Source organism: Hoplias malabaricus, chromosome 10, assembly GCF_029633855.1.
Source record: "Hoplias malabaricus isolate fHopMal1 chromosome 10, fHopMal1.hap1, whole genome shotgun sequence".
Taxonomy (NCBI): Eukaryota; Metazoa; Chordata; class Actinopteri; order Characiformes; family Erythrinidae; genus Hoplias; species Hoplias malabaricus.
Window position 1 is genome coordinate 42,949,925 of NC_089809.1, and position 22,941 is coordinate 42,972,865.

Below are 22,941 nucleotides of genomic sequence, written 5' to 3' on the forward strand. Positions count from 1 at the left end.
GGTAAGATGGGCTCCCCCTATAGTTCACTCAGGACAGTGCTGAAATCCATAGGCGTCAACCCTCCTTCAAAAGTTACACAGTGCGGTTTCTGTAGTGCAGAGGCCAGAGTAGCAATGACAGGAGCTTTATTTTCCCTGTTACAGCTCTGTGGAGCATCACAATTATTTTAAAGCTGTAATTCTAACATACAAATACTACCTAACGTTACTTTAATCTTAAAGACATGCTCCAGAATAACAGTTATATTCTATATATTTACACAGGACGGTATTCAGTTACCAGCTGATGGCTGTGATTTTCAGAGCTCTGCCTCCGTCAGGGGCTGGAAATGACAGGACGCTGTCGATAAAGGTTCTCCTGAGGAGGTTTAAAAAGTCCCTAGCACTGGGTTTTCTCCAAAACCCCTCCCTTTTACTATTTCTTTAAATTGTAAGCCTTTCTGAGGCGTTGGATCTCATCGATGTTCTGATGTTGTTCGTGTTTATTTTACATTAAAATAGTTTTATAAAACCTTTACGTTTTTAATCACATCTTGTCTTTTATTGCACCGCTTTCATTGTTTATCCTTTTATCTGTTTTTATAATGTTATTTTCTTACTTTAATTATGACTTTAATCGCATTTACACTGTTTACTCAAATATTATCATTCTTCTTTCATTAATAAAATGTTGCAAAGGTGCATTTATGTTTTGAAAGAAGTTAAATAAATAATAATAATAAAAAGCCTGACGTTAGGTGAGTGCTGCTTGCTCTGCTACTAACTCTGATTGGTTCTGGGACAGACCTGATGCCAAACAAAATCCAACAGAAGAAAACCATGGGGAAGAATAGTTTGAAAAACCTCTGCATCTGTTCTCTTCCCCGTTTCCGAGCTCATCCTCCTCAGGAGAAGAGGAGGGGACAGGGGTGGACAGTGGCTTCAAAATACACACTCCATACGACTCAACAGCAGAAAAATCAGTGAGGTTAGGAATAGCAGTGGATCTCAGTTGTGTTGGAAGCTGCTGTATCCCTGAGACTGCACTTCCCCAGCTTTACCACCACCGTGATGAACCTAATCACAACATGTGGCTTTCAGCAGCCAAGCTCCTCTCCCACAGCACAGACATCTCTATCAGCCATCGATTCTGCGGCGTGTAATGGGCGTGTGTGTGTGTGTGTGTGTGTGTTTGAGAGAAAGTGAAAGAGGGAGGGAGAGAGAAAGGTGGACCGCTGGGAAAGGCATTACGCTGCTGTCAGGCGGCTCACTGGGAGTCCTGCATCACTCTTTAAACACATGAGAAGTTCATTACTGCTTCATGCGCTGCAGGAAGGGAAAAGGGAAGAGAGAGACGCGGAGGGACTGGGATTGTCTGATTATACTTCAGTTGTGAAGCTGGTGTTAAAAATATGCTGCCCTTCCAAGCGCAATCAAATTTATATCACACTTTTACGGCCCTTTTTTCGGGGCTAAAAGCCTCACGGCAGCGTCGTCTCTCAGTGACGAACCGGTACAGACCTCCCTCCAGTCACACGTCTGATTTTCACAGAGAGGGTCCTTCGCCAGTTTGGAACTGTGGAAAACCGCTGATGATGCGAGGGGGGGTTAGTAATTAGACTGAAGGTATAAACGCGTAATGCACATTAGTTTATCTCTGATAATTCATCATCATAGGTTTATTATTCACAGAAATAAAACGTTGAAAACAACAGCAGGCTGCGCTCATGTCTCTGACTCACGCGCTCTGCCTCTCGGAGTGTGATGTATCTCACGTTTCTCCTTAAGATGCTCTGAAATATCAGCTGTGAGACGTCAGCGCACAGACCCTACAGCTTCTGAACTCTCTCCACGAGATGAAATAATAATCATAATCATAATTATACATTTTAAGGGCCGTTTCTGGAAACTTGTCTGGCTTCTGCTCCGCTTCTGACGTCAAGAATGGCCCCGCCCCCTCGTCTGAGTCTGTCCAATCACTGCGCTGGACCCGTGTTTATGTGAGAGCGCAAAGACGAGGTTAAACTCAGCAAAACAGACACAATGAGCGCGGAGAAATAAGAGCACTGAGTAAAAACGGAGAAGAAAGAGAACAGAGTGAAAACGGCTAAAAACCAGAGCTTCTGCTCCTCGCTCCTCACTGCTGTGCGCTCGGGGTCGGGGTGAACACAGAGCGGCTGAACACCAGGTGGCTTTAATAAACAACTAAAATAAATAAAGTATACAATGTAAACACCACACACCTGCTCCAAAAACACCAGTCGAAACTGAGCACAGACTTCACCAGGTGGATGAACTGGACGCTGCTGAAGCTGCAGAACACTGTGCTCTTTGTGTCTAAAGAACTCTCCATGGACTTTACTCACTTTTACAGGATACACTCATCTCTACCTCGCGCCCCATGCTGCCCTCAGCTGATCAACACATCTCTGAAAGTGCACAACGCAACCTTTGAACAAGAGGTTATGAGAATGGGCAGCTGTGGCCTAACGGTTAGAGACCGGGCCTGGTACCGGAAGATTGCGGTTCAATCCCAGGACCGACAGGAACACCCACGGCTGAGGGGACCTTGAGCAAGGCACTGAACCCACAACTGCTCCCTGGGCGCCGGGGATGGCTGCTCACCATCCTGGGTGTGTGTGTGTGTGTGTGTGTGTGTGTGTGTTGTACATTGTACTTTATTGTATTGTACATTGTATTTACATAACCATTTTTAAAGTAACACAATTCAAATTTACAGCACTGTTCTGAAACCATTGGGGAGCAGGTGTTTTCCTACCCTCCTCCAAAAGTTACACAGTGCAGTTTCTGCAGTGTTGAGCCCTGACTGGCAGCCACAGACGCTCTATTCTCCCTGTTACAGGTCAGTGGAGCATCACAGTGTTTTTGAAGCTGTAATTTGAAGGTAAATAATATCACATAGTGTTCCTTTAACAGCATGCTCAGGAAAAGCAGCATAAGGTTTGTGGAGAATAAAATCCCAGGGGCATCACGAATAAAACCGACTGTAATGAACAGAGTTGAGGTTTTAATAATGCATTCACTTATATTTTAACAGCACTTTCTTATTTCTTTTAAATCTTTCTTTGTGGTGTGTCCCTTGCTTCTAGATTGTAGTTTTACCTTGAAATTGCAGCTTTAAAATTATTGTGACGCTCCACTGAGTTGTAAAAGGGGAGAATAGAGCCTCTGTCGTTGCTGCTCCAGGCTCAGCACTGCAGAATCTGCACTATGTAACGTCTGGAGGAGGGTAGGAAACTGGGAGACCAGGTTTTATTCGGTCACTATGGCTAATAATACAGCGAGTGGGAACACTGCCCAGATCACTATTTGGCAACTACGCTGTTTGCTTCATGTCTCTGTTAATTTTTGCCTCACCAAAGCAACACACACACACACACACACACACACACTGAGGCAGGTGGAGGACACTGTTCCTGACCGAGTCCAGTGACTCTGAGAGTAATAAACACGTCCTGATGAAGCTGAGCGTGTGGCTCTGTCTGGAACTAAACACTCGGATCAACACCAGGATCAAACCCCAGCAAATACAGCAATCACAGTTGAGCAGGTGCTGGTAATTTGACGAGTATTTTAAAGCACTTTTTAGTGTATCCTATAAATGTAATTAAAAATACACTCTCCCTCTCTTCAGTCATTTTTCGGCACCTGCTGTGTGTCGTATTAAAAACGACCCTCTCATTTCATTCAACAAAATAAAAACTTACAAACGGAGCCGTGTGGTGAGTGAAGAGTTTATTGGGCGCTGCGTTGGTTCTGAGCTCCATCAGGAAGAAGCTGCAGAAGACTGTGATGGGTTTGTTCTGTTCTCGGGGACAACACTGTGTCCAAAAGTGGGTTTAGACGAGTTACAGATGGGGACTTCGTGTTAGCGTTAGGCTCCTTCTCTTTTAACTAAATGACAGCTGTAATTTTAACACGACGACAGAGCAGACACTGTTTGAACTTAGAATCACAGTAATACATTACACATGAAATGCTTTAAAACGTACGTTTACACCTAATATCTTTAATTAACGTCGAACGCCAGTGAGGACAGTGGACCCAGGACGGACTAATCCCGGGGTTTAGATCTAATTCTTAAAGCCCGGGCGGCGGTGAGGGGATGACAGGGTCTGTCAGTAGATTACTCCTGGATCTTAACCACAGACGTGACACCTCCCAGAGAGCGGTGGTGGGGGGGGGGGGTTGCTTCACCTTCTTAGAAAGCTACGGTGCGTTTGATTTATGATGCTTCAACACAACTAAAATTCAATTTCTGCCAACATTCAGGTCTCCTGATTGCCTGGTAAATGAGATAAACTGATAGCAATTTATTCAAGGATCCGGGCCCCCACCTCTCCCTCTCTGTCTCTCTCTCTCTCCCCCTCTCTCTCTCTGATGCAGTCTGCGGGCTCCACCTGAGTGCCTCCCGTACTTAAGCAATATGTCTGTATTCTGCACGCGCTCACTAGAACAGACAAGCGCACACTAATAGAACATTTCAGGGAAGAGGCTGCAGAACGGAAGCGGGAAGGAGACGGGTCCTGATGGAAAGCAAAAGTTTTTTTGAGAGCTGCTTGTTCTCTTGCATACACATGCAGGCACACGCAGGCACACGCACGCACTCCCTGCTGGGCCATTGTTATCCACCAAGCAAAACCTGGGCTTCAAGCTCGCACTCTTGACGAAACGTCAATTATTCCATGTGTAATGGGACGGACCGAGCCTTGAGCAGGGCTAACCTCTTCTAACCGATTCCTTAATACAGTGGAACAATGGGAATCCGCCATGCCTGTAATCCCCCTGGGCCCTTAATGTCAGACATCACTCACTCCTAGCCCATTAAAAGCCCTTTAACACCCTTCAATCAGTCACCAGGCTCCCGCTGGTCCACACAAAGACGTTCTGTATAAGGGATAGCTCCAACACCTCCGCGAGTCTTACCTCTCCACTTCTAGTCTTCAGGAACAGTTTAAAAAGCGTGAGGAGGAGAACGAGACCAGGATGTAGTTTGGCTTCTATGACACTTTACCACCACATGGTCCCTACTCAACTCAGCTGTATTCCACTTCTCCACCAGGTGAATCAGGTCCTGGTTCTGGAAGCGGGTTCTTGTTTAGTGGCTGTTCTCTCGTGGTTCAGAGCGAGTCGAGTAGGGACTAAACCGTGGCGTGTAAACCTTGCAGAGCGCTGATCGTCCAGAGAGAGTCGTCACTCTACGCCACGCAACGCAGACGACCAGCACCAACTCTCCATCTGTAAAATCTCCAGCTGCAGCAGAGATCACGTTTGTTTTTATCCGACTCACGACGGCAGCTCGTAAAATGACGCCGTGGTCTTTTGAAGAGGTTCAAACGCTCCTCGGATCGGTGGCCGACGAAAGAATCCAGCGAGAGCTGGACGCTGCAACAAGGAAGGAAAAAACTCTACTGATCTGTCTGAACTGATGACGGAGCTGTGTTCAGTCCCAAACAACAACAACACGCCGATACACCATGAGTAAACACCGCGCAACGTTACCACCACCGTTGTTGTGGTTTCTAAAGCACCCTGTTCCTGTTAGAGACCGGGGTTAGAGGTTTGGGGGGTGGGGGTCTCAGGTGGGGAGTAGATTCAAGTAGATACCATGCAGTAGAAAAGCACCATAAGTTTCCCTAGCAAAAAGGACTAAGAACAAACGTTGTTACTCATCACAGGCTCTGGACATCACCGTGATTGATCTGGCTCTTTAGTGAGGATCGCCCGAGAGAAAGGCTTTTGTTTTCTCAGTGCCACCCAATTACGGCTCTTCATTTGTCACTCTGGCCCAGGACCGACGGCACACAGGTGATGACTTAGTGACACACCGCCTCTGTCTGAGGACCACAGCACGATCAGAAGAGCCTGCTGCTCAGACGGGGAACTGGCTCTCTTTAACCATCTCAGTGTTTGTGCTGCACCGCACCTGAAGGTTGCGACTATGTGAAGACAGGAAAAGTGACCACGGTGTTTACCTTCGTTGCCTGCCGACAGCCCGTCCGGTTTGGTGATGCCCGTGCTCTTTTTCCTCCTGTGCTTCTTCCGGTTGGCGTGCGGTGAAGGAGGCGGCTCCAGTTTGGGGCTGGTGGCTCCGCCCATCCCAGGAGCGCCGCTCAGGGGGTCTGCCATCCCATCGGCTACGGAGAGACAGATTTGGGGTTAGCACTCATTGAATCATTTGAAGCGGGCATTTAATAAATAATCAGAGGAAGCGTACATCTGTTTCTTAAGCTGTGGTTTATACCAAAAAACACTATGCAGATCTTGTTCAATCTGTGACATCACACCAGCAGAGGGGGCAAATGAAGACGTATGACAGCCTGGGGTCTGGGGGTGCACAAAATAGAGGTTTGCTTTGGTGTAAGGTGGGGTAATAACCTGCTGCGGTGTAATGCACTGGGTGCAGCACTACTCCGGGGAAGGCAGTGTGTTTGTCTGCGTGGGGATGGTGTCAATAGACAGATCAGAGCCATCCTTCTAAGCCTCTTGACACTTGGACATCACTTTCCTGTCCCCCCAGGACACCATTACCCACAACCCCTCGCCAAAGCCCCAGGGCAGAGGGGGCCTTGGCAAAGTGGACCCCATATTGCTGCACATCCACACATGCATTCACACTGAGTGTCAGATGCTGGCAGCCCCCTCTATTGTCTTGGCATCAAAAGCTCATTGTGGTGTTGCAAACTCCATTCATCTCACCAGGCCTGGGGTGGGTGTGCGTGTGTGTGTGTGTGTGTGTGTGTGTGTGTGTGGACAGTGGTCTGGGAACATCTGAAAACCCGCAGTGCCAAGCGCTGCATATTCTAATGGCAGTGGCGACCATTAGCCGACGTGGAACATTAGACCTAATTTGGCGGATCCCTTCAGGGAGCGGAGCTTAGCGCAGTCTTTAAGAGGAGTGAGATGGGACCCATGCGGGGGGTAGAGGAGCCTCAACTACAGCCTCCACATCTGCCTCGGGCTCAGCACGGCTTAACGTGGGCTAGCGTGGCAGCTAACATGGGCTGATCCCCCGCTACTTATCGCTGGTGCACCTTCAGCTCGTACAGGTCCAGAGTTATCACTGAGCTGTTCACATCACATAATAAAAGCACGATGAATAAACCTTAAACGTTGGAACAAAAACTACCATAATGCAGATTAAAAAAAGCAAGAGGGTCTCAAAAACGTCTAAACAACTTCCAAATTCAACCGCACATCGACCGGAGGCGGACGTCAGGGAAAGACGTCTTCTCGGCCGCTTTGGACCCTTCCTGTGCCCACTGTGGGGTAAAAGCTGAAGACGAGAAGAGTGAATAAAAGCTACTAACACGACTGAGTCTACAGCTTCCCTCAAGTAAATCCCTGACGTACTGGTGCTACTCCTGCCTTCACACAGGATTCTACAGTAAAGTCAGAGTTACTGTAATTGGGGCGCTGGTCCGGACGTGGCAGGGGCCGACGCCTCGCCCGCGCTGCTTCTCCCATCATTGATATTCATGACTATTAGGCGCTGCCTGCTCTGTCTCTCCTTCAGAGTGAGGAAGCGGAGCTCGCAGCTGCCACACACGTTGTGGCGGCGCGGCGAACGTCTGTTTCAATTTCCACACTCCTCTTCCCAACAGCCCCCCCGGGACCTATCATTAGCTGTAGCAGACAGCTGGGGGCAGAGGGGTTCCTGAGAACACCGTTCACACACACCCGCACACACACCGTATGGTGCGAAGAAGGGTGGGGGGAGGGTAATGGAGAGGGGCACCCAACCTGTTCTTTGCCAGAGGGTGTATTGTCTGTGCAGCGTGAGGTTAAAGCGGAAGGTTGCCCCTGTCCCTCACGCAGGACCTCAGAAGACCTTTAATGCATTCATAAGGTTTTATTCACACAATCAAAGTCAATAAGGAAGGGGGGTGAGGGGTGAGGGGTGAGGGACAAGGGGTGGGCCCAGTCATTAGGAGCCTGAGCAACAAAATAACAACGTAATAAGAGGGAGGCGATACCAGAGCGGCCACCGTTCACAACACCGTGCTCTAACTTGCATTACCCTACCCTCCCTTGAAAGTTACACAGTGCAGTTTCTGCAGTGCTGAGCATGGAGTAGCAATGACAAACACTCCACAGAAGCTTGTGAGACTTCGTGAAACTTCCATTCCTGGCCCCAGCACGTTTCCCCGACAGCGAACCTAAAGAAGTCTAAAAGAGTTTGACGAACAGTTCAAGCTCTGAACTTCTGAAAGTTCCTTTATTGAAATAACAAAGGTGAGAGGGTCAATTTCCATCCAAGCAGCGGCGCGAAGGAGAGAATTAAGAGGTGCGTGTAGCCACTCGGGGTCTGGTTAACCATAAATAACCTGTAATTTGCCCCCTATTCACACGGCAGCTTTGACTTGCCTAATTACTCGTCATATGCTCTGATGGAAAGCGCTTCAGATCGAGAGCCAAAATGGCAACGTGTCCAGCTCGGCGGGAAGCAGAGGGAGCTCGGCTGAGGCATGAACAAGTGCCGGGGCTTGGAGCTATAATGAAGCTCAGGAGGGATCTGCGGTCATTTGCATCCAGAGCCGAAACCGGGGCAGGAAACCTTTTCCGAGGCAGGGCTGAGGGAGGGGCGAGGTGGGGAAAGGAACCTGCAATTACAGTCCATTACTGTCCTGGCGGGAGACGGAGCTTAAAAACGCAGGCTCTGGTGATGAGGGCCGTGGGCGAGGGGTGAAAGGTGGGGATGTTAACTCATTTCTTTGCAGACTGTTCTCTCTCTCTCTCTCTTTTCTGCCCCTTAGTAAGCGAGGGCAAACTTCCTCCGGTAATTTAAGAGCTCGCCGGGTGCACGCGGTAATTTATTCGCTGAAGGCCTCCCCCCCTCGCCAAACTCCCCCAGCCCGCCTCCTGTCGCCACGGCATTCGAGAGAGAGAGAGCAGCCCCCCGTCCGTAATCAAAGCCAATGGCTGCAATTAATAGAGAGAGCGAGCGAGAGAGAGAGAGTGCAAGAGAGAGAGAGAGGGGAAAAAAAAGTCAACACAATCACCACCTCCTTCTTATTATAGTCAATTAGAGTGCGCTAATCAAGGCACGGGCAGGCGCACGCCACTGCTCTCGGCAAACGAAATGTCAAACTTCATTACGGCCGGGAGAGGGGGAATCAAACTCCCCGCGCTCCCAGCCTCTTCACACGCCACAGGGAAGCATCGCCCTCCCTTCCCTCTGTCAGAGATGTGGACCAGCCCCACAGGAGCAGGGATCTGTATCACTTTCCTGATTATTAACACGTGCTCAAATTACTGTTTCAATCCAAAGGCCACTGAACAGGCATCAGCCAACAGTGGGCCTCAGTCTGGACCTGGACCAAGGTGTGGTTCTCTCCGGATCTGTGACTCTGATTAATGAATGAGAATAAATAATAACGTTCATGGTCGCAGCGTCAGACAACATGCACAGTTCATCCAGTTAATACGGTAATAGCTTTATTCAACTGGGAAAATCAAACTGACCGTATTCCCTGCATGACCAGTTCACTAGAGACAGTGAGAGGGATGTGAGAGTGAGGAGAGTGTGGTCGGTTCAGTAGAGACAGTGAGGACAGTGTGGTCAGTGCAGTGAAGACAGTGAGGACAGTGTGGTCGGTGCAGTAGAAACAGCGAGGACAGTGTGGTCGGTGCAGTAGAGACAGCGAGGACAGTGTGGTCGGTTCAGTAGAGAGAGCGAGGTCAGTGCAGTAGAGACAGAGAGGACAGTGTGGTCGGTTCAGTAGAGACAGCGAGGACAGTGTGGTCGGTGCAGTAGAGACAGTGAGGACAGTGTGGTCGGTTCAGTAGAGACAGCGAGGACAGTGTGGTCGGTGCAGTAGAGACAGCGAGGACAGTGTGGTCGGTGCAGTAGAGACAGCGAGGACAGTGTGGTCGGTGCAGTAGAGACAGAGAGGACAGTGTGGTCGGTGCAGTAGAGACAGAGAGGACAGTGTGGTCGGTGCAGTAGAGACAGCGAGGACAGTGTGGTCGGTGCAGTAGAGACAGAGAGGACAGTGTGGTCGGTGCAGTAGAGACAGCGAGGACAGTGTGGTCGGTGCAGTAGAGACAGTGAGGACAGTGTGGTCGGTGCAGTAGAGACAGCGAGGACAGTGTGGTCGGTGCAGTAGAGACAGCGAGGACAGTGTGGTCGGTGCAGTAGAGACAGTGAGGACAGTGTGGTCGGTGCAGTAGAGAAAGAGAGGACAGTGTGGTCGGTTCAGTAGAGACAGAGAGGACAGTGTGGTCGGTGCAGTAGAGACAGAGAGGACAGTGTGGTCGGTGCAGTAGAGACAGAGAGGACAGTGTGGTCGGTGCAGTAGAGACAGAGAGGACAGTGTGGTCGGTTCAGTAGAGACAGAGAGGACAGTGTGGTCGGTGCAGTAGAGACAGCGAGGACAGTGTGGTCGGTGCAGTAGAGACAGCGAGGACAGTGTGGTCGGTTCAGTAGAGACAGAGAGGACAGTGTGGTCGGTGCAGTAGAGACAGAGAGGACAGTGTGGTCGGTGCAGTAGAGACAGCGAGGACAGTGTGGTCGGTTCAGTAGAGACAGAGAGGACAGTGTGGTCGGTGCAGTAGAGACAGCGAGGACAGTGTGGTCGGTGCAGTAGAGACAGCGAGGACAGTGTGGTCGGTTCAGTAGAGACAGCGAGGACAGTGTGGTCGGTTCAGTAAAGACAGCGAGGACAGTGTGGTCGGTTCAGTAAAGACAGCGAGGACAGTGTGGTCGGTGCAGTAGAGACAGAGAGGACAGTGTGGTCGGTGCAGTAGAGACAGAGAGGACAGTGTGGTCGGTGCAGTAGAGACAGCGAGGACAGTGTGGTTGGTGCAGTAGAGACAGAGAGGACAGTGTGGTCGGTTCAGTAAAGACAGAGAGGACAGTGTGGTCGGTGCAGTAGAGACAGAGAGGACAGTGTGGTCGGTGCAGTAGAGACAGCGAGGACAGTGTGGTCGGTGCAGTAGAGACAGAGAGGACAGTGTGGTCGGTGCAGTAGAGACAGCGAGGACAGTGTGGTCGGTGCAGTAGAGACAGCGAGGACAGTGTGGTCGGTGCAGTAGAGACAGCGAGGACAGTGTGGTCGGTGCAGTAGAGAAAGAGAGGACAGTGTGGTCGGTGCAGTAGAGACAGCGAGGACAGTGTGGTCGGTTCAGTAGAGACAGCGAGGACAGTGTGGTCGGTGCAGTAGAGACAGCGAGGACAGTGTGGTCGGTGCAGTAGAGACAGTAGGACTGACCATTACTACAACAAGAACACACACACACACAGTTCGTATCTTTGTCCTACGAAGTCATACGTGAGCGTCTTCTGAAATCAGACAGTGCCGATGAGTTTTAATCAGGAGCTCCATGCTCGATATTCAGAAGCCGTCTCAGCCCCGTCCTCTCCTCGTCCCACTGTGTTTTATAAATGAGGACACTGCTTAAATAAGATGGAGACAGTTACTTGGTTAAGATGCATCCTAGTTTTTCGGGACGCCATCAATCTGCGGCGGCTCATCATCTTCAGCTGCGCACACTGACCTTCAGCCGCAGCAAGGGGACGGGAGTTGATTGGCCCGAGACTCGGGTGCGACGTGAGTCTGCTCACTTTGTGAAAAAAGGGAAACGGGTTGGAGTTAAGGTCAGGGATGAGTTCGCGGAGCAGAACCGGAGCAGGACGACCACCTCAACCACTCAGAGGAGGAACGAGGGTCTGTGCGCACTACTCTCCACCACGAGGAAAGACATTACTTCTGAACACGGGGAGGGCATGAGAACCGTCTCAAACTCAAGTCGTCTGTTGTGTCTCAGGAAATCACCATCCATGGCCAGATGGAGGAGTCCGTGGAATGTACACGGCCAATGACATGGACACACCCTACTGTAAGGACGGCACTTAAAGCAACACTACGTCGTATTTTCACCTGAAAATAAACAGCTTCAAAATCACCGCTCCACTGAGCTAAAACAGTGAGAATAGGGACTCTGTCATTGCTAACCTGGGCTCAGCACGGCAGAATCTGCACTATGTAACTTTTAGGGGAGGGTTTTCATTCATTTTGGAGAGCTTTAGAACTTGCACTCTTAGGCCCAATCTCATTGCCCCTACCATCAAGCCCTACCCCTCTGTTTCCCCTAGGTGGTGCGGGTCTCACTTCTTGTTGGGAGAGAGGGGTGAAGGCGACACGGCTCTTCAAACTGAGATCCTTTATTTTTTTTTGGGAGTCACACTCAAACGGAGGGTTATGACGCCTTGTGAATCAGTGGTGAGACTCTATGACCCCAGTGTATTCTCTGAGTTTAATGTAGTTTCAGTGGATTATGGCCTTTACTTCAGAACGAGCAGAAAACAGCACGAGGAGCAGCTGAGGTCTCTGGAGTTAGCTGTGAATCTACAGTTCCACCTTAAATAGTGAAGCTATTACACTCTAGCCCCTGAGGCTACTGCAGCATTTAAGGTGGAAATGGAAGTTTGAACAGAACTCTGCAGAATGAGAATCTGAGCTGAGCTCAAACTTACCACACTAAGGTCAGTTTGTGGTGTGGTTCAAAACCATAGTGGAGCTTGTGGAAAGGAGCAGCAAGATTTAATCACTCACAGTTCATGAATGACTCCTTTGCTGTGAATCAGTTGAATCAAATTTACACTATTGTTTCTACAGTGTTCACGTCCATTCCATGTTTAATAACTTCATCAAAATCTGAGCAATGGTGTCTCTCAGTTTAACATCATCAAACAAAACACAGCATCTGAATGACTTTCAGATGATTCGTTTATTTCATTCACTGTCTGTAACACTTCTGAGTCTCCAAGACCGTCACCCAGAGGAAACCCACGCAGACACAGAGAGAACACACCAACTCCTCACAGACAGTCACCCGGAGGAAACCCACACAGACACAGGGAGAACACACCACACTCCTCACAGACAGTCACCCGGAGGAAACCCACACAGACACAGGGAGACCACACCACACTCCTCACAGACAGTCACCCGGAGGAAACCCACGCAGACACAGGGAGAACACACCACACTCCTCACAGACAGTCACCCGGAGGAAACCCACACAGACACAGAGAGAACACACCACACTCCTCACAGACAGTCACCCGGAGGAAACCCACGCAGACACAGGGAGAACACACCACACTCCTCACAGACAGTCACCCGGAGGAAACCCACACAGACACAGAGAGAACACACCACACTCCTCACAGACAGTCACCCGGAGGAAACCCACGCAGACACAGGGAGAACACACCACACTCCTCACAGACAGTCACCCGGAAGAAACCCACGCAGACACAGGGAGAACACACCACACTCCTCACAGACAGTCACCCGGAGGAAACCCACGCAGACACAGAGAGAACACACCACACTCCTCACAGACAGTCACCCGGAGGAAACCCACACAGACACAGAGAGAACACACCATACAGTATTTACTTTCATACAGTATTTTTCACAGTTTTAAGCTGTAAAGCTGCCTGCTCAGAGTCTCCTCCTGTCTGCAGAGTGAAAGTAAAGATCTCTTAATAGATCACATTATTTTACCATTATTTAAATCAGCAGACGTTACCCACGAGTCTAAGCCACTCTCAGAGATGTTTAATTGGATGGATGTACAGTCTATTACTGCCTCCTGTTAGTGACGTTTGTGATGATTTTAGCTGATGGTGGTCCGACAAAACTCTCCTGAAATAGTAGATCATTAGCAGAAAATAAGAAATAATTAAATATCAGAAAAGGGGAGTAGCAAAGTCGAACCATGTTCTTAAATTGTTCCCGCCAGGATTTTCCTCTTATGAACGCACACACACACACACACACACACACACACACACTTTTGCAGAGCTGATAGTGAGGGCAGCAGCCCTGTGAGTAATTCTGCTTTGGGGCGTGGAGCTGATGGGTGCAGGCGGGGGGCCGATGGCGGTGGAGCTGAAATTGATTGTTGGACAGGAGGAGGAGAAAAGGAGAGAAGGGTGAGCGAGGCGAGAGGGGAGCAGAGTCGTGTTCAGTCGGCAGCACCACGGGGTCTCCACTGTGCTCATAAAGACCACTCTTTAAACTAGCGGGGCCCGGGGGACCCCAACACACATTCACTCCCACACACACACACACACACACAGAGAGAGAGAGAGAGAGAGAGAGAGAGAGAGAGAGAGAGAGAGAGAGATGGAGCAGCCACTAATGAGAACGACGAGTGTGCAAACATGCATGGAAATGACTGTTATTCTGTTGATGTGCATTTAAGTGCTTTTTTACTGCCAGCCGACAAAGAGAGGGAAATAACCAGTGATGAATGTTGCCCCCGTAAAACATTCATTTTCCCTACACAGGAGGGAAAAAAGAAGAGGGGAAGGGGGGAGGGAAAAAAGAAGGAGTGCAGCGTTGTTACGCCTGGCAAATATATTATTTGACTTCAGTCAAGTGCACTGACAAAATACTGAGAATGAGGGAGGGTGGGTGAGAAGAGAGAGAGAGAGAGAGAGAGAGAGAGAGAGAATGAGAGACAGAGAGTGAGAGAGAGAGAGACAGACAGAGAATGAGAGACAGAGAGTGAGAGAGAGAGAGAGAGGGAGACAGAGAGAGACAGAGAATGAGAGACAGAGAGAGAGAGAGAGAGAGAGAGAGACAGAGAGTGAGAGAGAGAGAGACACAGAGAGAGAGAAAGACAGAGACAGAGAGAGAGAGCGAGAGAGAGAGAGACAGAGAGAGACAGACAGAGAGAGAGAGCGAGAGAGAGAGAGATGGACAGAGAGAACAAATGCTCTGCTGCAGTAGGTGGGAAAAGTGGAGCTGTGATCAAATCTGTAATTACTGAATTAGTCTGATTACGGATTGCATTTTCCACCTCTGCTAAAACCAACACACACACACACACACACACACACACACACACTCTTTCATATTCAACAACAGAACCAGAAAATGTGCCCCAATTGTCATAATAGTCCCTATAACACTACACAGAGCATCAGGGTTCAGTCTAGGGAAGGGGTGGAGGCACAACAGCGTACACAGTGCGGGAGGTGGGTGCTGCCCCATAATACACCCCCCCCCCCCACAACCCCTACCCCCTTTAAAATAGGCCCAGGGTTTCAGACAGTGAGTGAGACATGGAATCGCTTGTTACATTAAGAGAGAGAAAGGGGGGGGGGTGTATTCAGTCATTTTATATATATTTATATATTTTTCCATGTTTTTTTCGTTACATTGTTATACAGCTCCTAGGTGACGTATCTTTGAAAACACAAGAGTAATTCTGTCATTTACATTTCAGAGAGAACACAGACCTGCAGCTTCATTTATAGAAAAACAATTATCACAATCAAAAACATCATAAACAAATCATAAAAATCTGAAACCTGGTGGATATCAGCCCCAGTGTAAAACACTAACATTCTGGAGATTTAAAAAACTCTGGAGAAAATAACTTTTAAAGTGAGTTATTTATTTGATTATTTATTTATTTATTATTATTATTTTTTGTAAATTAATTTAATTAATATTTTCACTTCTTTTTCATATTCTTCAAAGATAAAGATGTAGATGATTGTATCACAACTGAAAAAAAACAGGAATAAAACCCACTTTACAAATAAAATTAATTTAATTTATGAAAAAATTTTATATATATATTTATGCATTTAATAAAAATTATTTGTGTGTTGTACAAATGACAAATGTTCAAAGGGAGGGCCACACTACAGAGAGAGAGAGAGAGAGAGAGAGGGGGAGAGAGAGAGAGAGAGAGAGAGAGAGAGAGGGAGAGGGAGAGAGAGAGAGAGAGAGAGAGAGACATGCTGACCTGCACTGCTGGTGTTCACAGCCTCGTTCCACTGTTCGGCGCTGGACACTGAGAAGGAGCGTTGATGCATCCCCTCTTTGGCTCCGCCCACAGCAGCCCCGCCCAGGCCACTGACTGAGCCCCCAGACTGCAGAGACGTACTGCTGTTGGAGTGAGGAGCACCTGTGGGAGTGACAGGAGGTAAAAGTGGTTTAATTTGATGATGATCCATGCGCTGAAAAAGGTTTGGAGGAAACTGTAGCCGTCAGGAGTCCAATCCCCAGTGACACTATAGCTGTCCATGATCAGAGAAAAGCACTGGACTCTCCCTCTCCCCAAACAGAGCCTGAACAGAGCTGTAGAGGATCATACACCAAACGACTTTTATCTGACAACACACCTGAGCACACTGTTATTATCAGGACCAGCACCTGAGAGCTAATGTAACAGCAGAGAGTGTTCTCCCCAAAGACTGTAGAGCTCTGCAATGACCCTGCATTCGTGAAAGTTTAGATAAAGAAGCTGTGGCTTCCCAGTTGTGGAGAAAGCATGATTGTGGTAGAACTGGTCAGAACTGGGCCACACTGACATGTGTTGTGCGACAGACGTAGGGCCAAATGAAATGGAGCTGTGGCTGAGTTGAAGCAGCCAGAATCTGACCCTTTTTTAAGGTGGAACAGTGGGTTTGAGGAAAAAAACAAAACAAAACAAAAAAAGCTTTGTACGCGGCTGAAGTGTAACTCGTCTACATTTTTATTCACTCCCTGAACTCCCACTGAAACTCTTTGTAACTCGAGCTGCTTAGTTCTGTAGAACTTTCAGTCTATGTTTGCTTTCACGCAGTTAGCTCTAGGGACGGGTAGCATCCACATGTTTCCTACTGTCACACCGTCTCAAAATATTAACACGGTACATGGTATTGTCAAATGAGTTTGCGGCACTGTGCAGTTCAGCTCAGCTCAGCCCGGCCCGACCCAACACGTGCTGACGATACAGAACAGAACAGTAAATGATTTAAGACGGTTCTACACTGTTTAGAAGCACAGCTGGCAGCTAACAGACACACAGCAGATGATTTTCCAGTGAATTGAGGCTCAAATCAGAGAAAGACTACAATACCAGAGACCCTTTATTTTTTTAGCCAGTTACTGACACCAAGTGCAAACCGAGTGGAGAGAAAAATAAAACTGCAACTGAGAATAAACGGAGAATACAAATTGTGTGCTATTTCTTTCTGAGCAAATGAGCATCAAATGAGCAGCACCGGTTCGTTTGGTAAAGACCCTACGCCTGAAATGAGAGCACAGTGGTGCCGGGGGCTTCCCGAGTGGACCACCCACCGGGCCCCAGACACAATGACCTTGGCTGTAGGATGCAGCGTCCTTTCCTAATGTGGTGTGCGTGTACAAAAATATACCACTCATAAACCACATCGGCGTCTGGTTCTTTTTTAAATCGAGGAGCGGTCGAGGGGTCGGCTCTATCTCCAGGAGGTCGTAGGATCCATCCCCTGTGATGCATCAGCTGCCTGAGGTGAGCACAACGGGTTTTGCTCTCTGGGTTGTGGGGGGGTGGACCCAATCTCCACTCCCCTCTCTGATTAGCACAGATGTCTGTCGGGAGGTGTGACAGATCTGGGCAGTTTACATTCCTCTAGAGGGTCTTGTGTGGTAGTGACACCACTGTGTACTCCAGGATGTATTATTTTTCATTCAATAATTACTGAAAAATTAGTGCTGTTACAATTAACACGTTAATGGACATGAAGTTCAAAGCTTATATTTTTGCAAAGACTTTTTTTTTTTTTGCAAAGCTTATTCTTTAAAAAAAAAAGCGAGAGAAAAACAGGTTTTTACATGATGTTTGCTATAAATATAACCATCTAAAATACAGACAAAAAAATCAAAAATAACCGCCGCGGCTCAGACCCAGTCCGAAGCTCATGACTCTGCTCCGACTCGATCTGATTAATGATTCTCCACTTCCAGCTCGTCCAGATCCTCTGCGTGTCGCCTCCATTTTTCTCTTCCCGCTTGTTCTCGGTGATGAGGTCTGCCACCTCTCCATGTTCATCGCTCTGCGCTACATGAGCAGTTGCCACCTCTCATCCTCCTCCATCTCTCCCTCCCTCTCTCAGTTTCTGCCACTAATTAGCCCTTAATTAACAAGATACACTCGGAACGGTAATTAGCTCTCCCCCACTCGCTGCCTGCCACATCCATCTACCCCGGTGGCGTCCCCGCCTGCTTCCAATCAGAGGCCCGGCGGACCCCCGCACCCGTCATTAACGCCGCCGCCGAGTGGGGGGCCTCTCCCGCTGCTCGCCCAAAACACGGGATGAGTTGCCCTACCCCGACGCTAAATACAAAACCACGTGATGGTGTTTAGAAAGAAAATGAAGAGCAGAGACGCAGGGGAAACCGTGGTGGTTCCGGTTCTAATGGCTCCACGACCCGCTCCTGAAAACCTGCCGAACGACCCCTCGGGGCGAGCAGAAGCACAGAGGTGGGACGTCAAAGTGTTTGAAAACAATCTCGCCAAACCTGGCTGTCTGAATTTACAACACAGCAAGGAGACAAACCACGTCTGAACTGGGTCCAACCTCCCCCCAGAACTGCAGGATCATTCTTATCTGGACCGTCCTGCTCAGGGAAATGTCCTGACCCTCAGCAGTGGTGGTGTTTGTTTATTTTTATTCATTTATTTATCTTTACACTTATAGAGCGCCTTTCTAGATACCAAAGGATGCTTTACAATCAACACACACACACACACACACACAGCATCCTCTCAACCAGGAACGACCGTATCAGGCACCAGGGTTTCACCCAGGACGGAGCACCAATCCATATCTGGGCACACACACATTCACTCACACACCCGGACAGTTATTAGAGAAGCCACCTCACAGAACCTCCGTGCTTTTGGACTGTGGGAGGAAACCAAAGATGCCGGAGTAAACCCACGCAGACACGGGGAGAACATGGAACCTCCACCCAGGTGGGAACCTAAGATCCCAGCGCTGACAGGAGCCACCGTGCCGGCCACAGGTGCTGCTCCCTGTTCGACATGTTATTGGATACAGGCCAGGTCCAGCCATCTCTGATGATGAAGGTGTTGATGGTGTTTGGAGATGGTGATGATGACAGAGATGAAGGTGATGATGATGATGATGATGTGAATGTGGATGGTGTTTGGAGATGGTGATGATGACAGAGATGAAGGTGATGATGATGATGATGATGTGAATGTGGATGGTGTTTGGAGATGGTGATCAAATCAAATTTCAAATCAAATCAAATTTATTTATATAGCGCTTTTCACAACTGATGTTGTCACAAAGCAGCTTCACAGAATTCCAGTAAGACAAGATTTGACATGAAATGTAAAGACAAATGTAAAACCCTCAAGTGAGCAAGCCAGGGGCGACAGTGGCAAGGAAAAACTCCCCCAGCTGAGGAAGAAACCTTGGGAGGAACCAAGGCTCACAAGGGGTGACCCATCCTCCTCTGGTCATCTACTGGTGATGATAGTTAGTAGTCCATGAGAACTTCAGTGATGATGACAGAGATGAAGGTGATGATGATGATGATGATGTGAATGTGGGTGGTGTTTGGAGCTGGTGATGATGACAGAGATGAAGGTGATGGTGATGATGATGTGAATGTCCGTGTGATGTCTAGGTGATGTTCTTATCACAGAGAACAGTGATGAAGGTGGTGGAGATGAAGGTGAGGGTGATGATGATGATGAAGGTGGTGTCTCTCAATGGTTTGACAGATGAGGTGTGGATTCGATTTGTAAATAAACCCTTTCCTAACTTTAGAAGAGCAGTGTTTTTCTGAGCTGGTTTACCCAGTGATGTTGGGTCACATTGTGATGATCATTGTGTGGTCTTGATGTGTCCCTGAGCAAGACACCAAACTCCGACCAAACTGTCTCCTCTGTACTGGGATGGCTGCCCACCGTTTCCGCCGGTGTGTGTGTGTGTGTGTGTGTTCACTGCCACGGCTGTCTTAAACGCGGAGACACCATTGTGGTTTACTGCTGTGCAATGACGATAAAATCACATGCGTTTATTATCAAGGCTAATCACATTAGCATTTTACCATTTAGCAACAGCTAGCAGCCAACCCCCGTTCAGAAACGACTTGAACCCCGACTCCAGAACGTCTGCAGGAACTTGTTTGCCATATGTCTCGACTCTCTTCACAGTTGCCTCCGTTCTGTCTCTTATTTTCCTCCCGTTCCTGCTTCTCTTCCTGTCTTCCCCTCCCTCCCTCCGAGGCTCTGATTTGAGGCGCGCTAATTTAGCAAGCGCGCTCCTCAGCGTGAGGCAGGAGCTCTCCTCGCTCCCTCCCTCCGAGAGACGCCCTTCCCCTGCGGGCACCGGCGAGATTAATATTCCTGCGCCCAACAAGATAATTACCGATACTAATTAGACATGATTATGTGAATTTGATACACTTATTACTCCCGCTAATGGCTAAGACGCATTAGGCTAACAAGAGCTTGCGCCGGCGAGTTTACTTTGGTGAGCAGAAGCCGAGCGAACGAGAAAGATGCCTCGACACAATCAGGAGTAATTCGTGAGTAATTGAAAGAATAGAGGGTATTTTTGCGGCTGTCAGTTTCCGAAACGCATAATCACATCGGCATTGTTGACGGGACGGGTTTTATTACTCGTGTCATAATATTGCCCCCGGCTGCCGCTCGCGCATCTCTCGCGACGTGTTTAAAAGTGAGGATGGATGAAATTAAATAAGGCTGCGGGGCGATTAGCGTGCGGGTAAAGCGCCGTCTGCGGCTGGATGCCACGCGGCAGAGAGCGGAGGTAATTACCGCGGATTGTTTTTAAGGGAGAGCTCAACACTCGGCTCCATTCATCTCTACATCGGAGCAGGAGGAGGGATTTGTGTGATCTGGATGATATTTACAGACAGTCCACAACCATTCTTAGCCAAAGGGGGGCTTCCTCTCGGGTTCTGGAGACCAACAGAGGTACAGGACCTGGTCCTGGACTATCAGAACCGGCCACACACTGTTGGGAGTCTAGCCCACCGTGACCCTTGGTTATGTTTTCCATCCTGGCCCAGCACCGGCGTCTACAGTGAAGTGTAGAGACCGTGGCCTAGAGGGGAAGGACGCTGCTTTACAGACAGCAGCTCTCGCTCCGAGTTAAACACTGAGTGAACTCTCTCCCCGTCACCTTCAATTGGACATACTCTGAACATCTCCCGTGCACATAGTCCACAGGTGTGTGTGAGTGATGCACTGCCCAGTGTGTGCTCCAGACCGAACAAATTATGAGGATGAAGTGGCTAGAGAAGATAAATGAATGAACAAATGCATGTGAATATATGATTATCTCTTTATTTCTTATGATTTGTACCTTACCTCCACCTTTAAAACATCCACTGCACCGTGTGGCATTAAGCGAATTCTTCTGATAAACACCTGGACTTTCATAAAAACAAAAGGAATGGAAACTGCCACTTTTAACGCTTCATTATTGCACCTGACAAACCCAATTCAAAGGAAAATGGGTCATAAATCTGGCAATAAAAGATCAAAAATATATTCTTCTTTTATCGTATTAAATTAATGCATGCGCTACTTTGATGGCGTTAAAAAAAAAAGAGAGAGAACAAATAATTGACTAACCTCGCCTCATCTCCATCAAGAATTCAACAATCATCTCTAATTGTCAAATTTGATGCTAATGATTGATGAATTAAACATGTCTCTATCAATTAGTCCCTGGAGAACAATTCTGCATAAAAGGAGAGATAATGTAATTACAAGGAGAGAATAATCAGAGGAAAATGTGGGGTAGAAGCACTGTACTCGCACTGCTCTGCCACTTCACACACACGCCACGAGGGTTATTACAACGCCAGCCATACGAGACTGACACGCCGTAACCCTGGAGCACGTCTGGGGCACGGCCACACACACACACACACACACACACACACACACAAAGAGCTGAATATTTCAAAAGGCAAAGGCATCACCTACTGCTTGACCATGACCACTGTGTCTTCATGCGCCGGAGGTTCCATTTAACCACTGTATTGTGTTAAAACAAGCTCTGTGCCCCATTACACACTGCACACATTCAGCAGAGACGATGTCTGAGGAGGAGTCGTACATGTTTAAAAATGCAGCTCCAGATTAAAGAGGTTAAAGTTTTACACAGGAAACACAGCACAAAATCAAAAAGAGATCTACCCTCTTTCTGAGAGTTTCCTCGGTTTGGACACACCAAGCCCCGGACTCTGAGTCAAAACCTCTGAATGTAGAGCAGAACAGTGGGGTCAGTGGGGTGAAGGGGTTGTTGGGGCCGGCGGGGGGCCGGCAGGGGGCCGGTGTGGGGGCTGAAAGGGGTGTAGATGAAACTATATGACACTCATGAACCTATTTCCTTTTCTATGTTCCACTAATTCACTGATTGTTGGACACTTTTTTGGTGACTCAATGGTGTCCATAGGTGTGAGTGAGTTTGTGTCACCCATCAAAGAATTGGCACCCCCTTCAGGCTGTGTTCCCACCTTGTGCCCTGTGATTAACCTGCTTCCTCGCGTATCCTGCGTCCGTTTGGAGCATCAGTTGTGCACATCCTCAGCAAATAAACGCTACGTTTACGCAAGGTGCCGTACACGAGTAAACACTTGGGGGCATGCAGGCGATCAGCCGCATCGTCACGGGGGAAAGTTTTGAAGAAGGCTGTGTCAGAGCGAAGTGCGCAATTACCCGCGTCTTTCTCTGGTCTGCCCTCTAGTGGGAGACTCCAGTTTCAAGCGTAGCACAAAGGCATGTGAACAGTTACAATTACGACGGGAAATCGGTCTGTGAAGAGTAAGGCCAAAAAAAACCTACTAAAAACCTACGACCTTCCATCCCTCAGACTGCACTGCACTTAAACCATCTCGCGTCTGTGATGAATATAAACCTAGACTCAGGAAACCTTCAGGACGCTCTTCTTAAAGAGTCTGCGGGTCAAGATTCAACAGACATGGTCCTAAATAACTAGGGAAATTAATGATTAATTGTGACAAAGACCTTGAAATAAAGGAGAGATTCTAAAGCTGTGTACGGTGAGCCGCTCCTAAGGGCTGCTGGGTTTCTGTTGGTGTAGCAGCGTTAAGTGGAGGCGATGGATTAGCGGGAGGCGGTGGCCAT

At 48.5% G+C, this 22,941-nt stretch overlaps 1 protein-coding gene across 4 annotated transcripts in view; it reads right to left on the minus strand.

The window, feature by feature from the left end:
* agap3 (ArfGAP with GTPase domain, ankyrin repeat and PH domain 3) overlaps nucleotides 1-22,941 on the minus strand; it is a 202,928-nt gene that overhangs the window by 27,817 nt on the left and 152,170 nt on the right. For all 4 annotated transcript variants that reach the window (XM_066682583.1, XM_066682584.1, XM_066682581.1 and 1 more), the window contains 2 exons: nucleotides 15,778-15,939; nucleotides 5,976-6,137 (listed from right to left, as the gene is read on the minus strand). In XM_066682583.1, coding sequence (XP_066538680.1) covers nucleotides 5,976-6,137; nucleotides 15,778-15,939 — 324 coding nt within the window. The remainder of the gene's footprint in view (nucleotides 1-5,975; nucleotides 6,138-15,777; nucleotides 15,940-22,941) is intronic.